General features: G+C 40.6%; 1 protein-coding gene across 4 annotated transcripts in view; it reads left to right on the top strand.

The window, feature by feature from the left end:
- STXBP5 (syntaxin binding protein 5) overlaps positions 1-4,814 on the top strand; it is a 178,846-nt gene extending 174,032 nt beyond the window's left edge. For all 4 annotated transcript variants that reach the window (XM_050949484.1, XM_050949486.1, XM_050949485.1 and 1 more), the window contains 2 exons: positions 756-976; positions 4,048-4,814. In XM_050949484.1, coding sequence (XP_050805441.1) covers positions 756-976; positions 4,048-4,089 — 263 coding nt within the window. In that variant the 3' untranslated portion in view covers positions 4,090-4,814. The remainder of the gene's footprint in view (positions 1-755; positions 977-4,047) is intronic.
- Positions 4,815-23,647: the final 18,833 nt, after the last annotated feature.

Here is a 23,647-nt window from a genome sequence, read left to right as displayed (position 1 = left end):
TTTCTGAATGAAACGTAAAAATTTGACAAAGTTATAGAAGTATCTGAAAATGTCTCCAGAATAGTAGTTTTTAACTATAGGCCTTACTACATGTTCCACTTGCAATCTAAATGAAACAATTCATTGATGCCATTCTTTTGATAAGCACTCAGTAATATAATTCTATATGGTTAAATGGAATGAGGACCATTCAGTATGGAAATATAAAATCTGACCAGAAAATCTCAAGATATTGCAACAACCCGTTCAACCAGAAATGTGCATATTCTGATCGCAGTAAGAATAAATTGAAACGGAAATTAAAAAAATAATGCTCCAGAAATTACGAGTAATTTTTTTCTTTTTGATATCTGACACTATTTTGTTTTCTTAAGCTAAGACTTAAACAGATTACTATAAAAATTATTTTTCTCTGATTAACTGACCTCACAAATATCAAATAATCAGGTCTGCCATTAGTTATATGGTGTCCTAAGTGAAAAATAATTTGGCCTCTCTTTTGGCTAATGAAAAAAGTAGTAATTTTACAGTAGCATATGAAGTGAGGTTAATAGAATTTTTTAAACAGCAGTATTTTTTTGTTGTTTTAGGCAAACAGAACGAATAAGTGGATGATCATTTGGAGTTAAATTCCTAATTTTTTCTGCTTTGAAGTTGGAGTTAAACAGTGTCTAATGTTACCACTGAAAAGTTAATCGGTTTATTGAAAGCTTTATTTTTCTGTTTTGGGTATCTTGTTCCTTGAATATATATAGTTGGAGAATCAGCATCTGGAAAGGCATCAAGAAGTCTTGCTCAGCATATCCCAGGGCCTGGTGGTATTGAAGGTGTTAAAGGATCAGCATCTGGAGTATCTGGTGAACTAGCAAGAGCCAGGATTGCACTAGATGAAAGAGGGCAAAAACTAGGAGAACTGGATGAAAGAACGGCTGCTGTGCTAAGTAGTGCTGAGTCTTTCTCTAAACATGCTCATGAGGTGAGTTCTTTGAGCTGTCACCCTCACAATCAGGAGCCAGAAAGGCAGCAGCATATTCACCCTTAGCAGATTTGTCATGGAATCTGCTGATATTACTGTTGGAGAAATTCATCACGTTAAAAAGCTTTGTGAGATAATGAAAAATAAAGAACTGACTGTCTTTTATGTGATTGTATTTCTGCATGTCTGTGGCACTGTCATAAACAGATAGTTAAGGGTTAATGCCTCTTTTACCTGTAAAGGGTTAAGAAATTCACCTAGCCTAGCTGACACCTGACCAGAGGAACCAATGGGGGAACAAGATGTTTCAAAAGGAAGGAGGGATGTTTTCCTTTGTGTAGTCAGTTTCAGCCGGAGTGAAAAAGATCAAGGAACCACCCTCTTATCAGAGTAGTACGTTTTAGAAAGGGATAAATAGGTTTATGTTTATTTTCTTTGTAACTTGTCTTGGTACCGTTAAGGGAATTATCAAATTTGGGTATTCTTGTGTGTATTAAGATTTTTGCCCAGGGGAACTTCCTCGGTGTTTTGAATCTGTTGTCTGTGAGAGTAGCTGGTATGCTAATCTCTCCCAGAGGGTTTTCTTTTACCTTTCTTTTCTTTAATTAAAAGCCTTTTTCTTAATACTTGATTGATTTTTTCCTTGTTTTTTAGATCCAAGGGGGTTGGATCTGGATCCACCAGGAGTTGGTGGGAGAAAGGAGCGGGGGGATGGTTAATTTCTCCTTGTTTTAAGATCCAAGGGGTTTGGATCTGTGTTCACCAGGAAACTGGTGAAGTCTCTCAAGGCTACCCAGGGAAGAAAAGTAGTGCTTGGGGGTGGTGGCAGCGATACCAAATCTAAGCTGGTAATTAAGCTTAGAAGTGTCCATGCAGGTCCCCACATCTGTACCCTAAAGTTCAGAGTGGGGAAGGAACCTTGACATGGTGAGCAGCGGTGAGGGATTTTTTAGGAACCAAAAGCCAGATTTTTTTTCCTCCTTTGAGATGCTGGGGAAGCAGTGAAGGAGAGAGACCCTGAAGGCAAACAGATAAAGGTTTTTCTAACAAGGTTTTGTTAGAAAGGATTTCCAGCTGAGCTTAGCTGGAGGGCAATTAACAGTTCGCAAAAGACAAGTTACAAACCAGTTTTTCTGGTCTCTTTCTCATTCTGAGAAGTCCAGTTTAAAGCTGTGGAATTTTTTTTTTTAACCTCGCAAACCAAGATAGCTTAGGCAGAGCAGGGGAAAATGTCAGGCAAAGGAAAAAAGACCATCCAACAGCAGCTAGAATTAGCTAAACTCCAGGCTGAGGAGAGCCAAAAGGAACATGACAGACAGATGGCCAGGGCTGAGGCTGCCCACAAAAGAGCTATGGAGGCGAGAGAAAAAGAGATGGAGGCGAGGGAAAGAGAGAGAAAGCATGAACTGGAATTAGCAAGGCTTAAGCAGGATGTACCAGCCAACCCTAACAACCCTTCGCCAGGTACTGCTTTCCATCCCAGAAAATTCCCCACCTACAAGGCAGGTGATGATACTGAGACCTTCTCAGAAAATTTTGAAAGGGCCTGCCTTGGGTACAGCATCTCTACAGACCAGTACATGACAGAGCTGAGGCCACAGCTCAGTGGACCCTTAGCAGAGGTGGTGGCTGAAATGCCTAAGGAACACATGAACGATTATAAATTTTTTCAAACCAAGGCCTTTAACCAGCTTAAGGCGACACTCATGTCTGACCCTGTGCTAAGGGCCCCAGACTTTGACAAACCATTCCTAGTAACCACAGATGCATCTGAGCGTGGTGTAGGAGCAGTTTTAATGCAGGAAGGACTGGATCAAGAATTCCCTCCTGTCGTGTTTCTCAGCAAGAAACTGTCTGAGAGGGAAAGTCACTGGTCAGTCAGTGAAAAGGAATGCTACGCCATTGTGTATGCCCTGGAAAAGCTACGCCCATACGTTTGGGGACGGCATTTCCAGCTACAAACTGACCATGTTGCACTAAAGTGGCTACATACTGCCAACGGAAACAACAAAAAACTTCTTCAATGGAGTTTAGCTCTCCAAGATTTTGATTGTGAAATTCAACACATTTCAGGACCTTCTAACAAAGTAGCTGATGCACTCTCCCGTGAAAGTTTCCCAGAGTTGACTGGTTAAATTGTCCGTAAAATGTAAAAGATCTTGTAGTTTTACATAATTCGTAGTACAGGTAAAGGTGCATGTGTTTTATTAATCTGTTTATTCTAAAGTTTTAGGAAGAAATCACCGCCAGTGTGGTTCAACACTGTCAGAGATTTGGAGGGGCATGTCATAAACAGATAGTTAAGGATTAATGCCTCTTTCACCTGTAAAAGATTAAGAAATTCACCTAGTCTAACTGACACCTGACCAGAGGAACCAATGGGGGAACAAGATGCTTCAAAAGGAAGGAGGGATGTTTTCCTTTGTGTAGTCAGTTTCAGCCAGAGTGAAAAAGATCAAGGAACCAGCCTCTTATCAGAGTAGTAAGTTTTAGAAAGGGATAAATAGGTTTATGTTTATTTTCTTTGTAACTTGTCTTGGTACCATTAAGGGAATTATCAAATTTGGGTATTCTTGTGTGTATTAAGATTTTTGCCCAGGGGAACTTCCTCGGTGTTTTGAATCTGTTGTCTGTGAGAGTAGCTGGTATGCTAATCTCTCCCAGAGGGTTTTCTTTTACCTTTCTTTTCTTTAATTAAAAGCCTTTTTCTTAATACTTGATTGATTTTTTCCTTGTTTTTTAGATCCAAGGGGGTTGGATCTGGATCCACCAGGAGTTGGTGGGAGAAAGGAGCGGGGGGATGGTTAATTTCTCCTTGTTTTAAGATCCAAGGGGTTTGGATCTGTGTTCACCAGGAAATTGGTGAAGTCTCTCAAGGCTACCCAAGGAAGAAAAGTAGTGCTTGGGGGTGGTGGCAGCGATACCAAATCTAGGCTGGGAATTAAGCTTAGAAGTGTCCATGCAGGTCCCCACATCTGTACCCTAAAGTTCAGAGTGGGGAAGGAACATTGACAGGCACTGTCTGGAAATGTTAATTGTATTTATATCGTTACTTTTTTGTTTATTTTTAGATGATGATGAAGTACAAAGATAAGAAGTGGTACCAGTTCTGACAACCTACATCCAAATAGATCAATTTAACTTTATCTTGAGGAGGAAAAATGTCCTTTTTTTTTTTCTTTCTTTTAATTAATTTCTGCAGGACCATTGGAGTTGGAGGAGTATTCACTATCAATTGGATAGTGTTGTTTCCTAGCACAAATCATACACAGTTTTACCTCAGTCATATGGCTTTAACTGAGGAGCATTATATTTAAAACAGACACACACAAAAACTTGAGTGTTTGTCGTAGCTGTGGGTTTACTCAGAGCTTGGGAACAGAACAGGTGACACAGGACACTTGGAGAAGAGAGGCAAAGGGAAAAAGATGCAAGATGGGCGGTGGCAATGCAGGATCAATCCTGTGTTAATATGTCATATGCCAAAAGTTTCTGTAACTGCTGTCAGTGTTTCACCCTCCTGTGAGGAGAGGCAATAAATCAGGGGTCCAAAAGCTGGAATAAAGTTGTTTGTCTTACTGAACTATAAATAGCTGACTTCACCTACCCTCCCTTCCATTATTACTGAAGAAGAGTTACTCTGTTTGCTACCATCTCTTTGATCAGACAAGCTGGAAGTCTGAAAGATCCATATTGAAAATGTATATACAGTTGACCTGTTCATAGTCTCTTCTAGGACCCCTGATCTAGTATTCTTGTATTCACATCATACTCTGTCAAGTGCAAAACAAAAGGATAAAACATTTTTGCATTAAAAAAAATCAAGTGAATAACATGACTGAATTGTGTTTCATACTGGGAGTTTTCATGTGTGTTATTGCTGTGCGAAGTGAAAACATCTCCATTGTGGTGAGAATACTTCAGTGTGTTTTGTGTGTCTTCTTTCTATTCAGCTAAATCTTTCCTGCTCCCCCTCCCACCTCACCCCCACCCAAAAAAACCAACTAGTTATTGGTTCAGTTTGTAAAACGTTCAGCGTTGGCTATCAGTTTCATTCATCCTGTGAATTTTTATAAATGTTTAACGGAATATCTTTTTACAGCCATTTAATTAAATTTGTTGAGATGGTTCTAAGCAAAAACTGTAGCTAACTTATATCCCCCTTTAGTTCTTTATTACCAAATCAAATAACCTTGGACTCAGGTTTGAAACAGTTTTAAACTCAGTGAAGATGCTGTTTCAAGGATAAGGGCAAGCATCTAATGTTAAGTATCTCTAAGTCTTTTAGTTTTTCTTAAATCCTGTTTGTAGAGCTGCTGTTCAAGACTGTATCTCAGTAGCTTCAAAATATTGGAGTTAGTCTGCAAAACTGTTTTCAGTTAATGGGTATGATACTAAAAATGAACAATAAAGAGGTTCTCAGTATTTCATGAAGTGGAGGATCACTCTTTAAATTTGGGCAGGAAAAAAATTAAGCATTTGTGCTAAATCAAAGCAGCATGTTGTGTTGGTGTATGACTGCTGCACTGGAAGCCATAACTGTAGGGATGAACAGAATTGGAAAGAAAGAGAGAAGAAAAATCCCTTAGAAGAAAATGTTTGCATTGTAAAAACTGAATGATTTTGTTATTTTAATCTCGAATTGGAAATAGTGACCAATTGTGTTTTGCAAGGGGGAATAGTTAGAAAATAACGGAGAATTTTTTTGAAAAGTTTCCTATATTGAATCATTAAGATAAACTCCTTCTAGCACCTTAGCTCTATATGTTTGTCATGCACTCCTCCTTAGGTATTCCCAGGGCAAAATGTGTTGTTTTTATCTAATTGAAAATTCTGTCATGGGTATATAAGCTTATAGTAAACTTGGCTTATAATCAAGTATCAGAGGGTAGCCGTGTTAGTCTGGATCTGTAAAAGCAGCAAAGAATCCTGTGGCACCTTATAGACTAACAGACGTTTTGGAGCATGAGCTTTCGTGGGTGAATACCCACTTCCTCAGATGCATGTAATGGAAATATCCAGGGGCAGGGATATATATGTGTGCTAGCAAGCAAGCTAGAGATAACGAGGTCAGTTCAATCAGGGAGGATGAGGCCCTGTTCTAGCAGTTGAGGTGTGAAAACCAAGAGAGGAGAAACTGGTTCTGTAATTGGTAAGCCATTCACAGTCTTTGTTCAATCCTGAGCTGATGGTGTCAAATTTGCAGATGAACTGAAGCTCAGCAGTTTCTCTTTGAAGTCTGGTCCTGAAGTTTTTTTGCTGCAGGATGGCCACCTTAAGGTCTGCTATAGTGTGGCCAGGGAGGTTGAAGTGCTCTCCTACAGGTTTTTGTATATTGCCATTCCTAATGTCTGATTTGTGTCCATTTATCCTTTTCCGTAGAGACTGTCCAGTTTGGCCGATGTACATAGCAGAGGGGCATTGCTGGCATATGATGGCGTATATTACATTGGTGGATGTGCAGGTGAATGAACCAGTGATGGTGTGGCTGATCTGGTTAGGTCCTGTGATGGTGTCGCTGGTGTAGATATGTGGGCAGAGTTGGCATCGAGGTTTGTTGCATGGATTGGTTCCTGAGCTAGAGTTATTATGGTGTGGTGTGCAGTTACTGGTGAGAATATGTTTCAGGTTGGCAGGTTGTCTGTGGGCAAGGATTGGCCTGCCACCCAAGGCCTGTGAAAGTGTGGGATCATTGTCCAGGATGGGTTGTAGATCCTTGATGATGCGTTGGAGGGGTTTTAGCTGGGGGGCTGTATGTGATGGCCAGTGGAGTCCTGTTGGTTTCTTTCTTGGGTTTGTCTTGCAGTAGGAGGCTTCTGGGTACACGTCTGGCTCTAACTCTAGCTCAGGAACCAATCCATGCAACAAACCTCGATGCCAACTCTGCCCACATATCTACACCAGCGACACCATCACAGGACCTAACCAGATCAGCCACACCATCACTGGTTCATTCACCTGCACATCCACCAATGTAATATACGCCATCATATGCCAGCAATGCCCCTCTGCTATGTACATCGGCCAAACTGGACAGTCTCTACGGAAAAGGATAAATGGACACAAATCAGACATTAGGAATGGCAATATACAAAAACCTGTAGGAGAGCACTTCAACCTCCCTGGCCACACTATAGCAGACCTTAAGGTGGCCATCCTGCAGCAAAAAAACTTCAGGACCAGACTTCAAAGAGAAACTGCTGAGCTTCAGTTCATCTGCAAATTTGACACCATCAGCTCAGGATTGAACAAAGACTGTGAATGGCTTACCAATTACAGAACCAGTTTCTCCTCTCTTGGTTTTCACACCTCAACTGCTAGAACAGGGTCTCATCCTCCCTGATTGAACTGACCTCGTTATCTCTAGCTTGCTTGCTAGCATACATATATATCCCTGCCCCTGGATATTTCCATTACATGCATCTGAGGAAGTGGGTATTCACCCACGAAAGCTCATGCTCCAAAACGTCTGTTAGTCTATAAGGTGCCACAGGATTCTTTGCTGCTTTGGCTTATAATTTGAGAGATGCAAGATGTGAAGGGTTAATTATTCTTATACAGCTCAAAAAATTGTAAATTTTGTCCCAGAAAATGTGTTCAGAATTTGTATACAAACTGGTGAAATAACTTAATTTTATCTTGGGGTGAGGAACTTAATGGAATTCACTGACTGCCTTTTGGTTTATCAGTACTTGAGGTTGTACCACACATCCTGCCATTCTGTGCTGTATCACACAAAATAACAGGTCTGACAATGTATTTAAATTTTTGTTAGGAAAAAAATGATCCACCAAAGAGAGTAGTTACTGATGTGGACATGAAAATGCAAAGCAGCGGCATTCTAAATTCTTGATAGTTCTCCACATAGATAAGGGTTATATTAGCTCCGGTTGTTTTGGCCACACATTTGTTTAGTCTCTTCTGTATGTTACCTATTTCATTTTTGCAGTCAGTTTGCCTACTGTATATTCATTATAAATTAATCTTGTATTTGCTTGCAATCCAGCAGCAGAAAACCAGATAAACTTACATTAGATCAATTTAAAAAGAAATTCTGAAGTGGTTGTTTAATTTTTCCCTCACCCTTAAATTCAAATTAGTTCTGTTACTTTCGCCCAGTGGAACTGCATTTCAGGGCAACAGGAATCTATCCAAGAAGATATTCTGATCAGTCTTTGGGAGAGATGCTCTTAGCAGTGCTTATCAAAAGTTGATGTCAGATCCATGGAAGCTCCCATCAGATTAAGAGGGAAGTCTTGCTTAGTCTTCCCAGAATGAAGCATTTGACAGCCATCAGCAAGCAAAGCAAAATAGGAAGGAATGAGAGAGCATATACTAGAACAAGGAAGATGTCTGTTTCTTAGGCACTGTGAGGAGTCTCATTTTCCTTAGCATCGTTTGTTTCCCATGTGTCATGGTATATAACTTAGTTTGAAAAATTAGTGAAATGATTGTTGCTTACCACATGAACCCACAATGGCTCTTTAGTCAATTATAGGGACTACATAACCAATTTTAATTGCTTTTTAATCTAAAATGTTGCTTGTCAGTGTTTTTCCTTGGAAGGAAGTTTGTGATACAGAAGCTATGTGGCATTTTATATGATATTACTGGACAAATTTTATACATTGAAGCCACATTTCAAACAAAGAGGGGAGATGCCACCTTTTATCCTGTTGATTAGCTTTTCAGTCGTTTGAACCTTTTTTTCTGTGTTTGGAAAAATATCAGAATACAACTGAACTATTACACTTTTTTCTCTTTTTTTTTTTTATGGAAGTGCAAGAAACTGCTGCTACTTGTGTTAAATAATGTGTATCACATTTAATTTAATTATCTTAAACTGAAGAAGCATTTCTTGAGTTTAGAAATCCTGCCAAGTTGTAATTTTTTATGAATGTTTTTTCATATAAACATAAGTGTATTCCAAATAAGTCTGAAACTGTTACACCACCACCATCTCAAAAGATTTGTTCTTTGGAAAATGGTCAGTTGGAAATAATTACACTAATTTACAACTCTATTCTTTGTCTATTTTTATACATACGTTTTGCTTGAGATACTCCTTGCATGACAATTATATTAGAAAGCTATATCCAAAGGTGATTTTTTTTGGCAGTGAATTTTTTTTCCTGGCTTAATAAATAGCACTGATCTGACCTGAACTTTAAACTTGAAATTATTTCCTGCACTTTAAAAGCTTGGTATTTTATTCCTCAATTTGACATTCCATATTTCTGTAGTTCTGATTCGTTATTTGTATATAAACACACACATACAATACACAACACTTAGAACAGAGTAGTCTTCACAGCTGATAATTACAGTTTAGAAAATGTGTGCTTTAAGTCAGCAAACATTGTGTATATAAATATATACTATATAGAATCTAATGAAAGGCACTTACCCTGTGTCAGCATATGTGGTTTTTAAATTACAACAACACTTTCAAATTTGTTTCAAGATCATACAGTGGCAATCTTATATTTATACATACTGTTATAAAATACTTTGTTTTAAAAGAAGATTTTATATATGTACACTTTTACTTTTAATTTTAAAAACTTGTGTTAAAATTTAAGTCAACGTACTTAAAAAGTATGTATATTATCCATACAAAATTATGTTTTAAGCTTATAATAAGAAAATAATTCATATCTCATATAGAGATACAATTACTAAACAAAAAAAAGCCCATTTTCTTTAGAAATATTCCGCAGAAATGAATCATACTTACTGTAACCTCCCTTTTGGAACATTCCAAAATAAAGGGAAGGGAAAGTATTACTTTCAAAAAACAAAACCTAATTGTAAAACCTCTCTCAATAGCTGGAGATTGCTGTTGGATGTTTACCATAATTTTTTTGTTTTATTGGATGTTTACCATAATTTTTTGTTTTAAGATATATATATATATATATATATATATATATATATATATATATATATATATATATATATATATATATAAAAAACTACTAGTTTTTCAGGTGTTTTTTTCAGCTTTTTAAATAAATTTCCAAATATTAAAAGGGAGTTTTATGTATTTTTGTCAATTAAAGTTTTCCTTTTGTAGTTCACTAATTTTGGTTCTTCATCAGTTTTGTACCCGCTGATCAATATTATGTTTTCAGAATGTTTTAAAAAGCATATTGTCTGTGGCTGAAGTGCCCTCCTTTTTCGATTCATGGTTTGATTTACCTGGGTGGAAATTGGATTGCAATTGCACTGCTTTGTTGATGTGTGGTGTTGGAATCGTGTGCAATGATTGCCTTCCTTTACAGAGTAATTTCTCAGTTGCACTTTTTCCTCATTCTAACCAGTTTCCTATATAGTCTTATGTGAATCTTTTCCTGTGGATTTTAATGACTTTACTGCCACTTCAAAAATTTCAAATATTTTGTAGACAGAAATTAACTGTTGGGAGGGGGAGGGTTGAAGATAAAGTGAAAAATATGTGTGGATCAGCTGAAGTAACTGATTTAACTTTATTTTCATTTTGACAGTTTAACTTACATTGAAAAGCAAAGCTGTTTAAATTATGCCCATTTCTAATCATCATGTGTCTTGTATAAATGTACTGTAAACCTTATATTTGGTTATAGTGTTTCAAGATAGCAGTGTATTTCTGGAATGTTTTACACTACTGGAAAGAGTAATGAATTCCAGGCCCAGAGATAGCAGTTAAGGGTAGAGATGTAATCAGAAAATAATCAAATACGAGAGGAGACTAAATCAGTATTACTTTTTTCAAGTTAAAGCACGTAAAAAACTATTTTAATTTTGTTATGCAACTGTAGTAATTTCTTTTGACAGTTGCATGCCTTTTATTAATACTTGTTATATATTACCAGTCAAGAGTGATTCATAGACATTAAACTTTGTTTGCTTAAAACATGTAAGGAGTTGTATATGGAGCACCAATAATATTCAGCAACAGGCAATGCAAGAGGGGGGAACATTATTTTAAATATTCCCTTTTTAAAATGTAAATAAACAGTACTAAGTTACTGTATGAGCTCCATTATGGTTCAGTGGTTAGAACTAGAAGAAATATGCTGCTTTCTAGTTATGCTACTGCTTCATTGTACGAGCACAATGGAAAAATGAAAAACATCGGTAATTTTTTTTAATATTGCCCGCTTTTGGGGTAAGCATGCTTGTGGTACCGTTCTTGCTTTATGTATATTTGTACATGTGTATTGTGGTTTTTTTTTAATTTTGTTCTGGGTTTTTTGTTCATCACAATTTATTTTTCAGTTAAGTCTTGCTGAGCTCCCCTAGCTCTTGAGGGTTATTACTGGGAAATGCATTTTAGATAGGGTTGCAAATCCATCTGTCTACAAATAGTTTCATATGAACTGCAAATTGTACTGTTACAAAACACAAATGTTAGATTGTGTAGAGTTATTTTATTTGTACTTGAATTCAACTGTCATCATAACAAAAGAGTTAAAATTAAGTATGGAATATTTTTGTAAATAAAAAATACCTGTGCAGCTGGTATTTTAAATGAAAAATGTATTATACATTAATGTTTCAGAAAAATGTTCATATGTGTATATGAATGTCTCATTATGCTGAAGGGCTCTGATTGGGCAAAATAAACTACTCAAATTTCTCCTGAAAGATATCAAACTGACTTTTTTTAAATTTGTGGTTAATTGTTTTCTACTGAATGTGATCTGTATGTCGTTTCATTGTATTGTATAGTACCCAGTTACTCTATTCAGAAAGGATGTTCCCCATTTGACAAACATATTGTCTGAAAATTCTGTGCATAGTACTGTTAGAACATTTTAGTTTCTGTGCATTTGACAGCAATTTAGATATATTAGTTGATTTTTTTGTTTGATGCATGCCTGCCAGTAAGCTCCACAAATGGTGTGTACAGTAACAGCAGCAGCCAGAGCAGAACTGAAAGTGACAAAGAGCAGGCAAATGTGCACACAAATATAGAAGGGGTTAGGGTTCCCAACTGTCTAATCTCACAAACCCAAATACACTTGCTCTGCCTCCTGCCCCTTCTCCAAGACCTCGCCTGCATTCACTCCATCCCCTCTCCCTCTGTTGCTCACTGTCCCCCACCCTCATGCACTTTCACTGGGCTGAGGCAGGGGGTTGGAGTGCAGGAGGGGATGTGGGCTCTGGGAGGGAGTTTGGGTGTGGGAGGGGGGTTAGGATGCAGGCTCTGGGGGGGAATTTGGGTGCAGGAATGGGGGTTGGAGCGCGGGCTCCCGGAAGTGACTAGCATGTCGGGCTCCTAGGCTCAGGCAGTTCTGCATGCTACTGGTGCCTGCAGGCACCGCCCTCGCAGCTGCCATTGGCCGCAGTTTCTGGCCAATGGGAGCTGTGGAGTTGGTGCTTGGGGTGGGAAAAATGTGCAGAGACCTCCTAGCCGCCCCTGCATCTAGGAGCCAGGGGGATATGCTGGCTGCTTCTGGGAGCCATGCAGAGCCAGGGCAGGTAGGGAGTCTGCCTTAGGTCTGCTGTGCTCCTAACCAGACGTAACGGCCTATTAAAATCTCCCAGACTGATTTCAGTAGCCCCCAGGAGATCAATTCCGGGAGACTTTCAGCTAATCCGGAAGGGTTGGACCTGAGTTTATTGGATGAGAGGGTCCAAAAACCTATCCAAAAGACACTTCTAAGCATAAATGAGGGACCAGAAAACTCATAAAAATTTGTAAATGTATTTTTGTACAACAAAGTCAGGAGGCTGCTTATCAGAAAGTTTCATGATGCTATGTATTATTCCCCCAATGTATTCTCGGTTTTGTCTCCTTCCTCTGGAGCATCAAAGATGGCCCTGCTGGAGAGATGACAATTGATACAGGGAGCAGGTCCTCACGTACTTGGCAGGTGGGTCTTGCTTAGAAATTCAGTGTCAGGAAGGAATTGGCAGTCACCTTGGATTTTTTCGCCCACCGTCTTTTGTAATATAGGGTATGGATTGCATCCTAGGATCATCTGGGTATCGCTCATAGAATCATTTACCTGGCGTCGAAGAGGCCTCAGGCATTGGTGTACCTCACTTCCTGTGGCACATACTAATTAATTCTCCTGAGGGTTATAGTACTTGGTCTAATTTTGTTGGTTGGGCTTGATGTGGCAGTGGCTGGGCGGTGGTTAGTAGCCTCTGATACATAGGAAGTCAGATTAGATGATCTGGTTGTCTCTTCGGGCCTTAAATGCTATGACTCCAAGATAACCCTGGGATTCCCAACAGATAGTTATGATCACTCATTTTGCAAAATAGACTTTATAAGGCAATTTTTTTTCTCTACTGACATTTTAAGATTGTTTAGTAAATCTTTAATAATTGAAAGAGACCAAATTTTCTTTTTCTATTCTCACTATCTGGGAACAGAGACATTTGTGAACTTACATTGATGAAATCAGTGCACTGTGTATGCTGTGATATGGTGCCTGTTGAATTTGCAACTGATCATCTCAATTATAAAATTGCTTCTGGCCTTTACCGTTGTGAAGACAACCTGAAATAATAGCTCTGAGATGTGCGAACTGCCCCATTCATCTCGGGAGTGTAGATTTTGAAACTGAATAATGTCAACTTTACTATCAACATTAAATATTGCACTACTGGTTATTTTAACATCCAACTGCTCAAGTACAAATTTCATTTTACATCGTCCCTAGGTGCTCAGTCCCCAAAACCTCCAGCTTCCCTCTTGTAGCATCTATTATGTATTTTAATACTAAATTCTGCAGTTAACTGTAAGTTTTTAAAGTAGTGACAGTAAATTAAATTTTAATGAAATGGGTATTCCATGTATTCAATTCAGTAAAAAAAACCATAAAACAGGTTATTTGAAGCTATGGCAAAGCCTCCAGTCTTTTCTGATGGAATGATGCAGAATGCAGCAGCATAAAGCTAGAAAATATTTTAGGGCAAGCTGCTGGCAATCCCTGCCTTTAGGGCTTGACTGGCCATCAGTTGTACCACCAACTGAAATCAGCTTTTGCCGAGAGAGAAATAATTAACCCCTCTCTCACTTGAATTTGTCAGGGAAGTTTTGGCACTGTGCCAAAATAACTAATCACAAACATACTAAAGCTGGGCTTATGCAGCTGGGCTGGACTCGGAGCTGCCACAGTAACTGTAGTGGGAAAGTGGAGAAGGAAAAAATCCAGGCTGTGCTTCCCTTGGACGTGGCACATGGCCCCAGTATCCATGCCCTCTGGGAACCCTAATGGGGCAGGGACAAGGCTAAGCTCCCTCCACCAAATACCCCCTGATCCCAACCCTCCAGATTTCGGACCCCATCCACCTCTCCAGTATATCACAAACATAAGACCCTACCAAATTCATGGTCCATTTTGGTCAATTTCATGGTCATAGGATTTTAAATCATGATTTCAGCGATTTAAATCTGAAATGTCATGGTATTATAACTGTAGGGATCCTGACCCAAAAAGGAATGGGGGGGGGGCAAGGTTATTGTAAGGGGAGTTGTGATACTGCTACCCTTACATTTCTGTGCTGCTGCTGCCAGGGTGCCCCCTTCAGAGCTGGGGTGTCAGAGAATGGCAGCTGTGGTTGGGCACCCAGCTCTGAAGGCAGCACAGAAGGGTGGCAATACTGTGACACCCTCTCCCCTAAAATAATCTTGCTTTTGGGTCAGGACCCCCAATTTGAGAAACTGTCCCCCCCGTGAAATGTGTGTAATATAGGATAAACACACACACACACACACACACACACAGATTTTACAGGGGAAAACCAGATTTCATGGTCTGTGATGTGTTTTTCATGGCTGTGAATTTGGTAGGGCCCTGCACAGAGGGCAGGCAGATCCTTAACTTCAGGGGTAGGAGAGGAAGACAGACAAACCAGGCTGGGCCCTCCTCCCCATCCCCTTCAACTGACTACACCTAGCATCCAACATCCACTCCCTCTTCAGGATAACAGCTTCTGCAAGATATTATTTTTATATTATAACGTAATTAACTGTACCTCAAGTGGTAGCACTCTGTGCTGTGGTGTTAAAGGTGCTGCTGCTATCTGATGGGGGATTGCCACTTACATAGAAAAGAATGTTTACACTTTTTCTTATTAAAAGACAGCACCCCTCCCCCTCCCCCGCCCCGCAAAACAAAAAAACCTTAACTATTTGGGTTGCAAAGTCAAGCACTCAACCATTAAGACATGTCATATTTACTGCTGCCCGTGCAACCTGTGTGTACATTCTGATATCTTTAATTACATGATCACATTGTTTACCACAGAACCCCTGCCTAATTCAGTGTAGACAAGGCAGAATTCAGATTGCACAGAAAGCCATAAAGCTGGCATTTCCAAACATTTGTGTGTTTGACTTTGCAATCTAAATAATGATGTTAAACTGGTGGATTATGTGGACTAAAAACTTGCTAATTTATAAGTTTCAAAAGGCAATTGTAAATGGGGAATTGTCATTGGGAGGCTGTCTAGTGGGGTCCCACAAGAGTTGGTTCTTAGCCTTACACTATCTAATATTTTTATCAATGCCTGGGAGAAAACAAAATCAGCAGTGATAATGTGCAGCTCATCCAAAGATTGGAGGAGTGGTAAATAATGAAGAGGATGGGTCACTGATACCGATCAATCTGGATTACTTGATAAGTTTGCTTGAGCAAACACTATGCATTTTAATAAAGCAAAACGTAAAGTTATACATGTAGAAACAAGAGTATAAGTCAGACTTACACACTGGGGGACTCTGTCCTGGAAAGCAATGACTGAAAATGAATTGAGGCAGATCATCGGCTGAACTTGAGCTCCTAGTGCCACACTGCAGTCAAAAGGGCTCAGGTGATCCTTAGATGTATAAAGAGCATATTTTGAGTAGAAGTAGGGAGACTAAATTATCTGTGCACTTGGCTGCTACTGGAAACAAGCTGATAAATTGGACAGGGTTCAGAGAAAAGTCATGAGAATGATTAAAGAGTTGGAAAATATTCCTTCTAGTGAAACTCCAGGAGCTCAATGTATTTCGCTTAACAAAGAGAAAGTGAAGAGACCACTTGTTCACAATCTATAATACCTGCATAGGGAACAGCAAATTTATAAAGGGTTCTTTAGTTTAGTAGACAAAGGTATTATAAGACCCAACTACTGAAAGTTGAAGCTAGACCAATTCAAGCTGGAAATTAAATGCAAATAAGATGATGATAATTAATGCTTGAAAAATGTTGTATTGGATTCTCCATCATTGGCAATTTTTAAATCAAGATTGGATGTGTTTCTCAAAGACCTGTTCAGAAACAAATTAATTCAGGGGAATTACCTGTTATGCAGATCAGAATTAATAATCACAATGGCTCCCTGGCCTTACTTATTAATAGTTTTGTGTATATACTAATCAGGGGAGTAAATTATTTTTTGTCAAGGTCCAAATTTCTTGGTCAAGGTCCAGACTCCAGAGAAAATAATAATAAAAACAATGCATTTGGTCGTCCAGATTTGGCCTGTGATTTGCCTATGTCTGACTACCCCTGTGCTGAGTCCTGCTGACTTGCCATAAGCAAATAAGGTTGAGCATTCTATTGCCACAGGAGGGCAGTCCTAGCTAGCATTCTGCATTGGCCACTGGCAAAAACATCTCAAAGCAGTTGTTGTGTTCTTAATGGAAAAAACAAGTCGTCATCGTCTTGTCAGACACACAGATTTTTGGAACATTCATTTAACCTTCACCACCACATATTTTATGATGAAATAACTTTCCCGTTTACATTTTACCATGCATCTTGATCATCGTTAAGATGCTGGGCTACAAAAGAGAGTTAACAATTAGGTTATGCTGTGATTTGTATAATGACAACCCCAAGGTTCTTTAAACTGTTCACAAGAGCTGCAGGGCACTGAGGCAAGAAGTGCAATGGCAACAAGTACATAACTGCTGGCTGACTTAAAACCAGCTGGAATGGGAGTCATGAAGGATCGCTGCTGCAAATTCTCAGTCATGGGCCTGTTAAGATTTACAGTATCTCTTATAGCAGTTGCCAGCCTCAAGTTCTGCACATGACTTCACACCATCCACAAGTGTTCTAAACACGTTCTTTTTTCTTCATTTTAGGACGTTTAAAAATCAATGTTACATAAAAGGCCCTGGAATTCTCATTCCTTCACTCTTTTTGCTAAGCCCTGAAGCTTCACATTTGGTTTCAGGCTGACTGCATCACCAGAGACAACATTTTGCTTGACACCACTAAGCCCTCGTCCAGACTAACCCGCGGCATCGGCGGGTTAAAATCGATTGCTCGGGGATCGATATATCGCGTCTAGTCTGGACGCGGTGTATCGATCCCCGAGCGCGCTTACATCGATTCCGGAACTCCATCAATCCGAACGGAGTTCCGGAATCGACGCGGAGAGCCGCGGACATCGATGCCGCGCCGTCCAGACTGGTGAGTACCTCGATTTTAGAAATTCGACTTCAGCTACGTTATTCTCGTAGCTGAAGTTGCGTATCTAAAATCGATTTAATTCCTAGTCTGGACGTGGCCTGAGAAGAAAGAAGCCAAATTTTTCTATTCCATTGTTCCACTATTCTGCTTAGAAAAGTCACCAGTTTCTCTCCTCGGAGCAGTTACAGTTTGACTCTAGAAACTTGAGACATGCAACACAAGTGAATGCAGCTCAAACAGCTGTGATTCATATGTCTGCTTTAGTCTGACTAAAAATCGTTTATATAATTTAAAAGTGGCTTGTTTTTAAAGGAGTAACTAGTTCCAGGGGAGTTCCCTGCTGATCGTCCAAACCCCCTGTATATGCTAATCCCAGAGACAAGAACAGTTTATGGGCTGCTGCTGAGAACCCTATTTATATGCACATGAAGAGTAAACAGGAAAAACTGTGCAACAGTGCCATAGTATCTCAGGCCAGTACCACAGAAATTAGGCTAGAGATGCCTGATTCTGCTCTCAGTGAGACCCCTGGGAATCTGGAGTCACACTACATCCTTAGCACTGGATTGCCAGAGATTAGTAACTGCCTGGAAGGGGCAAGAGAGGTAAACAGAGCTGAATGTCCTAAGGCTTCAGGACCTTTTGACTCTTCTGTGTACAGTCTCAGCCCTTTTCTTGCTGATTTGACTTGAACCACTGTTGGCTTGTTCAAGGGGCCACCTGAACCAGCAGTGTGTATCACAGCTGCTAAGTCCTAGTGAGATTTAGATAGGGTGACCAGATGTCCCAATTTTTGGGTCTTTTCCTTATATAGGCTCCTATTAACCCCCCACACCCTGTCCTGATTTTTCACACTTGTTGTCTGGTCACCCTAGATTTAGAAAAGTGCCATTGTGAGTTAAGTGACTAACTGGTATAGAAAGTTGCTGATTTCAATGGCATTTAGGTGCTTTTGAAAAACTCAGAAGGGCCCAAGTCCATTTGGGAAAATGGCGCCTAGGTTCCCAAATCATTTAGCCAGTACTGACATTTTTACCCTGTATCTCATTTCAAATGTATATTTCAGTATTGCCTAGAGGCCTCAGCCAGGTCCCACCTATTGTGTTAGTCCTTGTGCAAATGCAAGAGGAGGTACACTTTCTATGGATACGTCTTCACTACCCGCCATATCGGTGGATAGCAATCGATTGCTCGGGGATCGATATATCGCGTCTCATCTAGACGCGATATATCGATCCCCGAACGCGCTTATATCGATTCCGTAACTCCACCAACCCAAACGGAGTTGCAGAATCGACAGGGGGAGCTGTGGACATCGATCCCGCGCCGTGAGGACGGTGAGTAATTCTATCTTAGACACTTTGACTTCAGCTACGTTATTCAACGTTACGTTACGTTATTATGCGTATCTAAGATCAATTTTCCCCCGTAGTGTAGACCAGCCCTATGTAAGTAGCATAGTCCTGACCTATGACATTCTCTGCTTGCTGCAGGGATTGTTAAGAGAATTCCCTGCTGCTAACCTGAATCTGACAGACAATCACTGGGATTAGTACAGGGAACAGTTTGTGGGTTGCTACCACTCATCCTGTGTATGTAGGTGAACTAAATGTTTCTTTTAACAGCCTGACTACCTGTTTGAGTATAGCAATACCTCCATTCTCAAAGGCCTTGGTGTAAGTTACTGACCATTTTAATCATCTGTAAAGCTGAAAATCTGTCTTGAGAACAAACTTCTCATCCTTTATGATACTGCTCTGCTGCATAAACGTGTCACTGGCAAAGGAATTATGGAGTGTTGCTTTCAGTTCCAGCTTGGTGTTTACTACACAAAAAAAATTGTGGCTTTTTGTAAAAGTTTAGAGAAGCATAAATCACTTAACCTCTAATGACTGTTCTCAGCCACACAATGTAAAGATAATTTTTTCATAGATTCCATATGAACATTGACCGTCTGTCAGATTTACAACACAATCACAGAATAAACAGCTGAGCTGCTGTATGGTAGGCTTCACTACTCCATATGCTATCTGCAGAATCAGAGGAAAGCCAAGGGAATCTTAAAAACACACCCCACACTAAATGCCAAATTCCCTTGTGCGGGCTTTTCCTCAGGAGTGGCAGCAAATTGAATACTGACTTGCAGAGTTTCCTGCTTATTATTTTGATGGGAGAAGAGAAGAGGACTTGGCACCCAAAACTAACTAGTGGGTCTTCCAAGATGCACAGAGATCCTGCAGCCCCACTCCCTCTGTTCCTGAAGGGGGAAAAATAAGTAAACTCCCTGCCAAAGTTGCACAGTAGCAACTGCAGAAGCAATTCTATGAGTGTTAAAGTAGCTGAAACAGCATTAATGCCATCTGAGGTTTCTCACTGGAAATCCCAGGGTGTAGAGGGGTGCACTGGAGCCAGGATTGCCAAAATGGAAATACTAGAAATACAAATCTGTAAGAATAGAGAGGTTGATGCTGCCCGAGGGATGGAAGCAGGGAATTGCCTAGGCTCTAAGGATAAAGGGGATCTCTCATATACAAATTTCCAACTACACGTTTTTCTTAAAGACTTTTCTTTGCAAAGAGGGGGAGCAAAGGGCTCACTTTACCCTCAGGTTTTATGGTTTGATACGGATCTTCAGTGCTACTTCTTTGAAGTCCTTTAGACCAAATCATGTTTACCAGGTGCAGTCTTTCTAACTAAAACTACCAAACATTCTGTACAACACCCCAGTCGCAACCAAGCTTACATCCTTTTTTCAAAATGCAGTATAAGAGAAATTGGCATAGAAAGTTAAAGCACGGTAAGTTTAGAATGCAGCTCTTCCGTACACTCTTAGGGGTAATAAACATGCCTTCATGGCTAAGGACGGGTTATCTTCCTGACAGTTGCTTGTCCCTAGGGTAACAGAAAGCAGAAGCCTTCTGGAATTCCCTTGGTTAGCTTGAATATTTCATATAATTAAACAAAAATGTGTGTGTGTGTGAGGTACTTTTAATCATATGTATGAAAGATGATCAATAGCTCTAAAGCTTCAGTAAAGACACAGGAAGGTTTATCATGACCTGGCATAAGAATAAGCTATAATAAGTTTATTAATATTTTTTCCATTTATTTTTTTCCATCACAGGGGCTTGGACGTCTCAACCACCTGACTCCAGGAGAGGGGTTCAGGGCTGTGGATTGCAGGCAGAGATAAGCCCTGCCCCCCTCACAGAGTTTGTCTGGCTTATCTACACTGGCAATTAACAGTGCTGCAAATTTCTCGCTCGGGGGTGAAAAAACATCCCTCTGAGCGCAGCAAGTTGCAGCGCTGTAAAGCGCCCATGTAAACAGTGCCCCCGCGCTGGGAGCTACGCCTCTGGTGGAAGTGGGTTTTTAGAGCGCTGCCTTCGAGCGCTCTGCCATGATTATACAAGCCATGTTAAAGTGCTGCCGTGGCAGCGCTTTAGCATTGCCATTGTAGATCTAGCCAACACAGCCCTCTCCTTGGCATCTCCCAGGGGCTAGTTTAGGCAGCTTCCCTACACAGTGTGCTGGCTTTTGTGGGCCCCATTTTTGGGTGCCTTTCTCTCCCCATGTATTGTATAGGGAGGCTAGGCATCTAACTGAAGGTTGGTGGATTCCAGTGATTTTTCAAGTCACCTAAAAGTTAGCTATTGTGAGGCTGAATACTGCAATCCTTAAGTCCCTTTGTGGATCCAGACCTGTCCCTAGCAGATCCACAAAAACCAAAGGACAGATTTTTATAAAATGTTCTCTTTTGGCACTCAGCAATAGGAAGAATTTTTTTGAGCTAAATGCATGGCTTTCTAGGAGGACTGATATCAAAAGACGTATCAAGAAAGATTAGCCACGAACTAGTGGATTGATATAGGACAGGGCTTTCTTTACTCCTGTGCACTTTTTCAATGTGATACTCAGTTTGGCAAGAGGTTAAAGGATATATGTGCTTAGAAGACAGAGATTGCAAATGTTTCCAAGCATACATAATAAATTTTATCTGGGGTCGGCAGGGGGGAGAAGTCAGCTTTCAACTTCAGACTTGCTTGTTGAACCCAGATCACTCCCTAATGACCTGTAATTAAACAAGTGCAGGCCTGTAATGTCTTTTAGTAATCTAAACACTGCAGAACAAGGAAATTTTTCTAATCCACAAAAAGGAATGGTAATGGTGAGAAAAGCGACATGACCTATAAGACTTATCAATTTGTCTTTTTTATGCCATGCTATTAGTCTTGCCCTTGAATAGCCATCTAATGTCTTAAGAGTTCATGGACTCAACTACAGGGCACCTCAGCTAATAGAGAGATGGCAAAAGAATGCAAAATTCCCTAACTTCTAAAAGAGTATCTTTAGTTTTAACTATCTGCAGCCAAAACTTAACTCTTCACAGCAGGCCCTTGGAGAAAAGCTCCTCCTGAGATACGCATCAAGGGAAATAATCTACAGACTTAGAAACCCAAGGCAAAGCAGAAGAATTATGACTAAATAGCAACTATGACTATAAGCAGATGCATAGTGTTTGGAACTGCTCCCTCACATGAAATAGAGGTTATAGTTGTAAAACCACATAGAGAGATGTGGACACATGCCAGCCCACTGGGGAAAGATAAATACGTTCATTGCAAGACATGCTGTCAGGTCAAATTTGGCCCCCAATTAAGGTTTTATAATGAATTTTTTACAAAGCCCAAGGCTCTTTCATCTTCACTGTGCTTGCTCTGGAGAGCACAGAAAAGGGTGTTTCTTTTCAGTTTAAAGCATTCTGCAGAAATCAGCTGTCACCAGCTATATGGTGGCTGCAGCAAGAGTCCTTTTTCTCCCAATGTATAACGCATATAGGCAGTCTGAGCTCGTGGGGGAGGTGATTCCAGCTGGAGGAGACATACTCTCACTAGCTCTGACTGAATATAGAGTGCAGTCTCAGCCAGAGGCACCCGGAGGTGTGTGGGGGGGGGGGCAAGTGGGGCAATTTGCCCCAGGCCCTAGACCCCACAGGGGCCTCCACGAGAGTTTTTTGGGGCCCCTGGAATGGAGTCCTTCACTTGTGCCTGGGCCCCCAGAGATTCTTCTGCTCCAGGTCTTTGGCGGCAATTTGGCGGCACGGGGTCCTTCTGCTCTGGGACCTGCCATCGAAGTGCCCCGAAGACCTGTGGCCGAGGGTCCTTCCGCCCCAGGACCCGCTGCCAAAGTGCCGGGTCTTCAGCCGCAATTCAGTGGTGGGGGGCCCCCTGCCACCGAAGACCCCAGGCCCCCTGAATCCTCTGGGTGGCCCTGGCCTCAGCTGCATGAGCACTGAGAGGGATTAAAAATCTTATCGGAGGTGATAGTCATGGTGTCTGGGCAGTTAGCATAGCAGCTGGAGGGGCTGAAACAGCTACACATTTTTAGCATGCGATCTCTATCAGACCTAGGCTGAGTACGTCTCCTCGTGCTGGAATTACTCCCCCAGCTTGACGTATAGACATACCTATGCTCCCTGCAGTTGCACAATGAACACACACCAGCTAAAGTCTATAGTCCTAAATGTAGCATCTCTAGGCGCTTCACCCGTTTGATCAACATGTACCATACAAAGTAAAGGCTTGCACTAGCTTTATTTTCTCAAGCGAACAAAAATTTTAATAAAAGAAAATGTGCTGAGGCTACATGGAAACAGGGCAGTGGCTAGTGTTCATCCTGTGACTCAACTGCCTGGTGGTCTGGGCACTCACCTGGAAGGTGGGAGAACCAGGGTCCAGTGCCCCTGCTCCAATAACTCTTTAATAATTTATCCACAGTGGAACACTTCAGCAGGAGTGATTGAGACCTACTGGATCCAGCCCAACAGGTGAGATAGGCAGGGAAATGTCTAGCTTCACCTGTATGGGGGCTTAGGCATGCAGACAGCTTTAGAGTGAGGCAGAAGTGCTCATGCCCAGAGGCAGAAAATTAGATGCCTTGGGGATTTTTACAGCAGAATATAGATGCCACGTGAGTTTTGATGCCTACAATGGTAGATGGCAGTCAAGTCAGGATTTTATGGTTTGCAATGGCACCTAAATCCACTGCTTACATCCACAACACCCAAGCACTTATATTGTGTTGTGGATCTGGGCCAGGATTTCTAGTTTAACATTTCAGCTAAATACAGCCGGAGGTTTACTTCACATATGAGCTCACACCTAGATCTCTTCAAATTAATTTTAGAATCTGCTGTATTCTGTCTCTCACAATTGGCTTCTTCGTTAAGTCATTACTGGAAAAATGTACCATTCTTTAATAA

Source organism: Gopherus flavomarginatus, chromosome 4 (assembly GCF_025201925.1).
Source record: "Gopherus flavomarginatus isolate rGopFla2 chromosome 4, rGopFla2.mat.asm, whole genome shotgun sequence".
Lineage (NCBI taxonomy): Eukaryota > Metazoa > Chordata > Testudines > Testudinidae > Gopherus > Gopherus flavomarginatus.
Note: the sequence above shows the minus strand (reverse complement) of the source record. Positions and strands in the feature narration are given on the sequence as shown.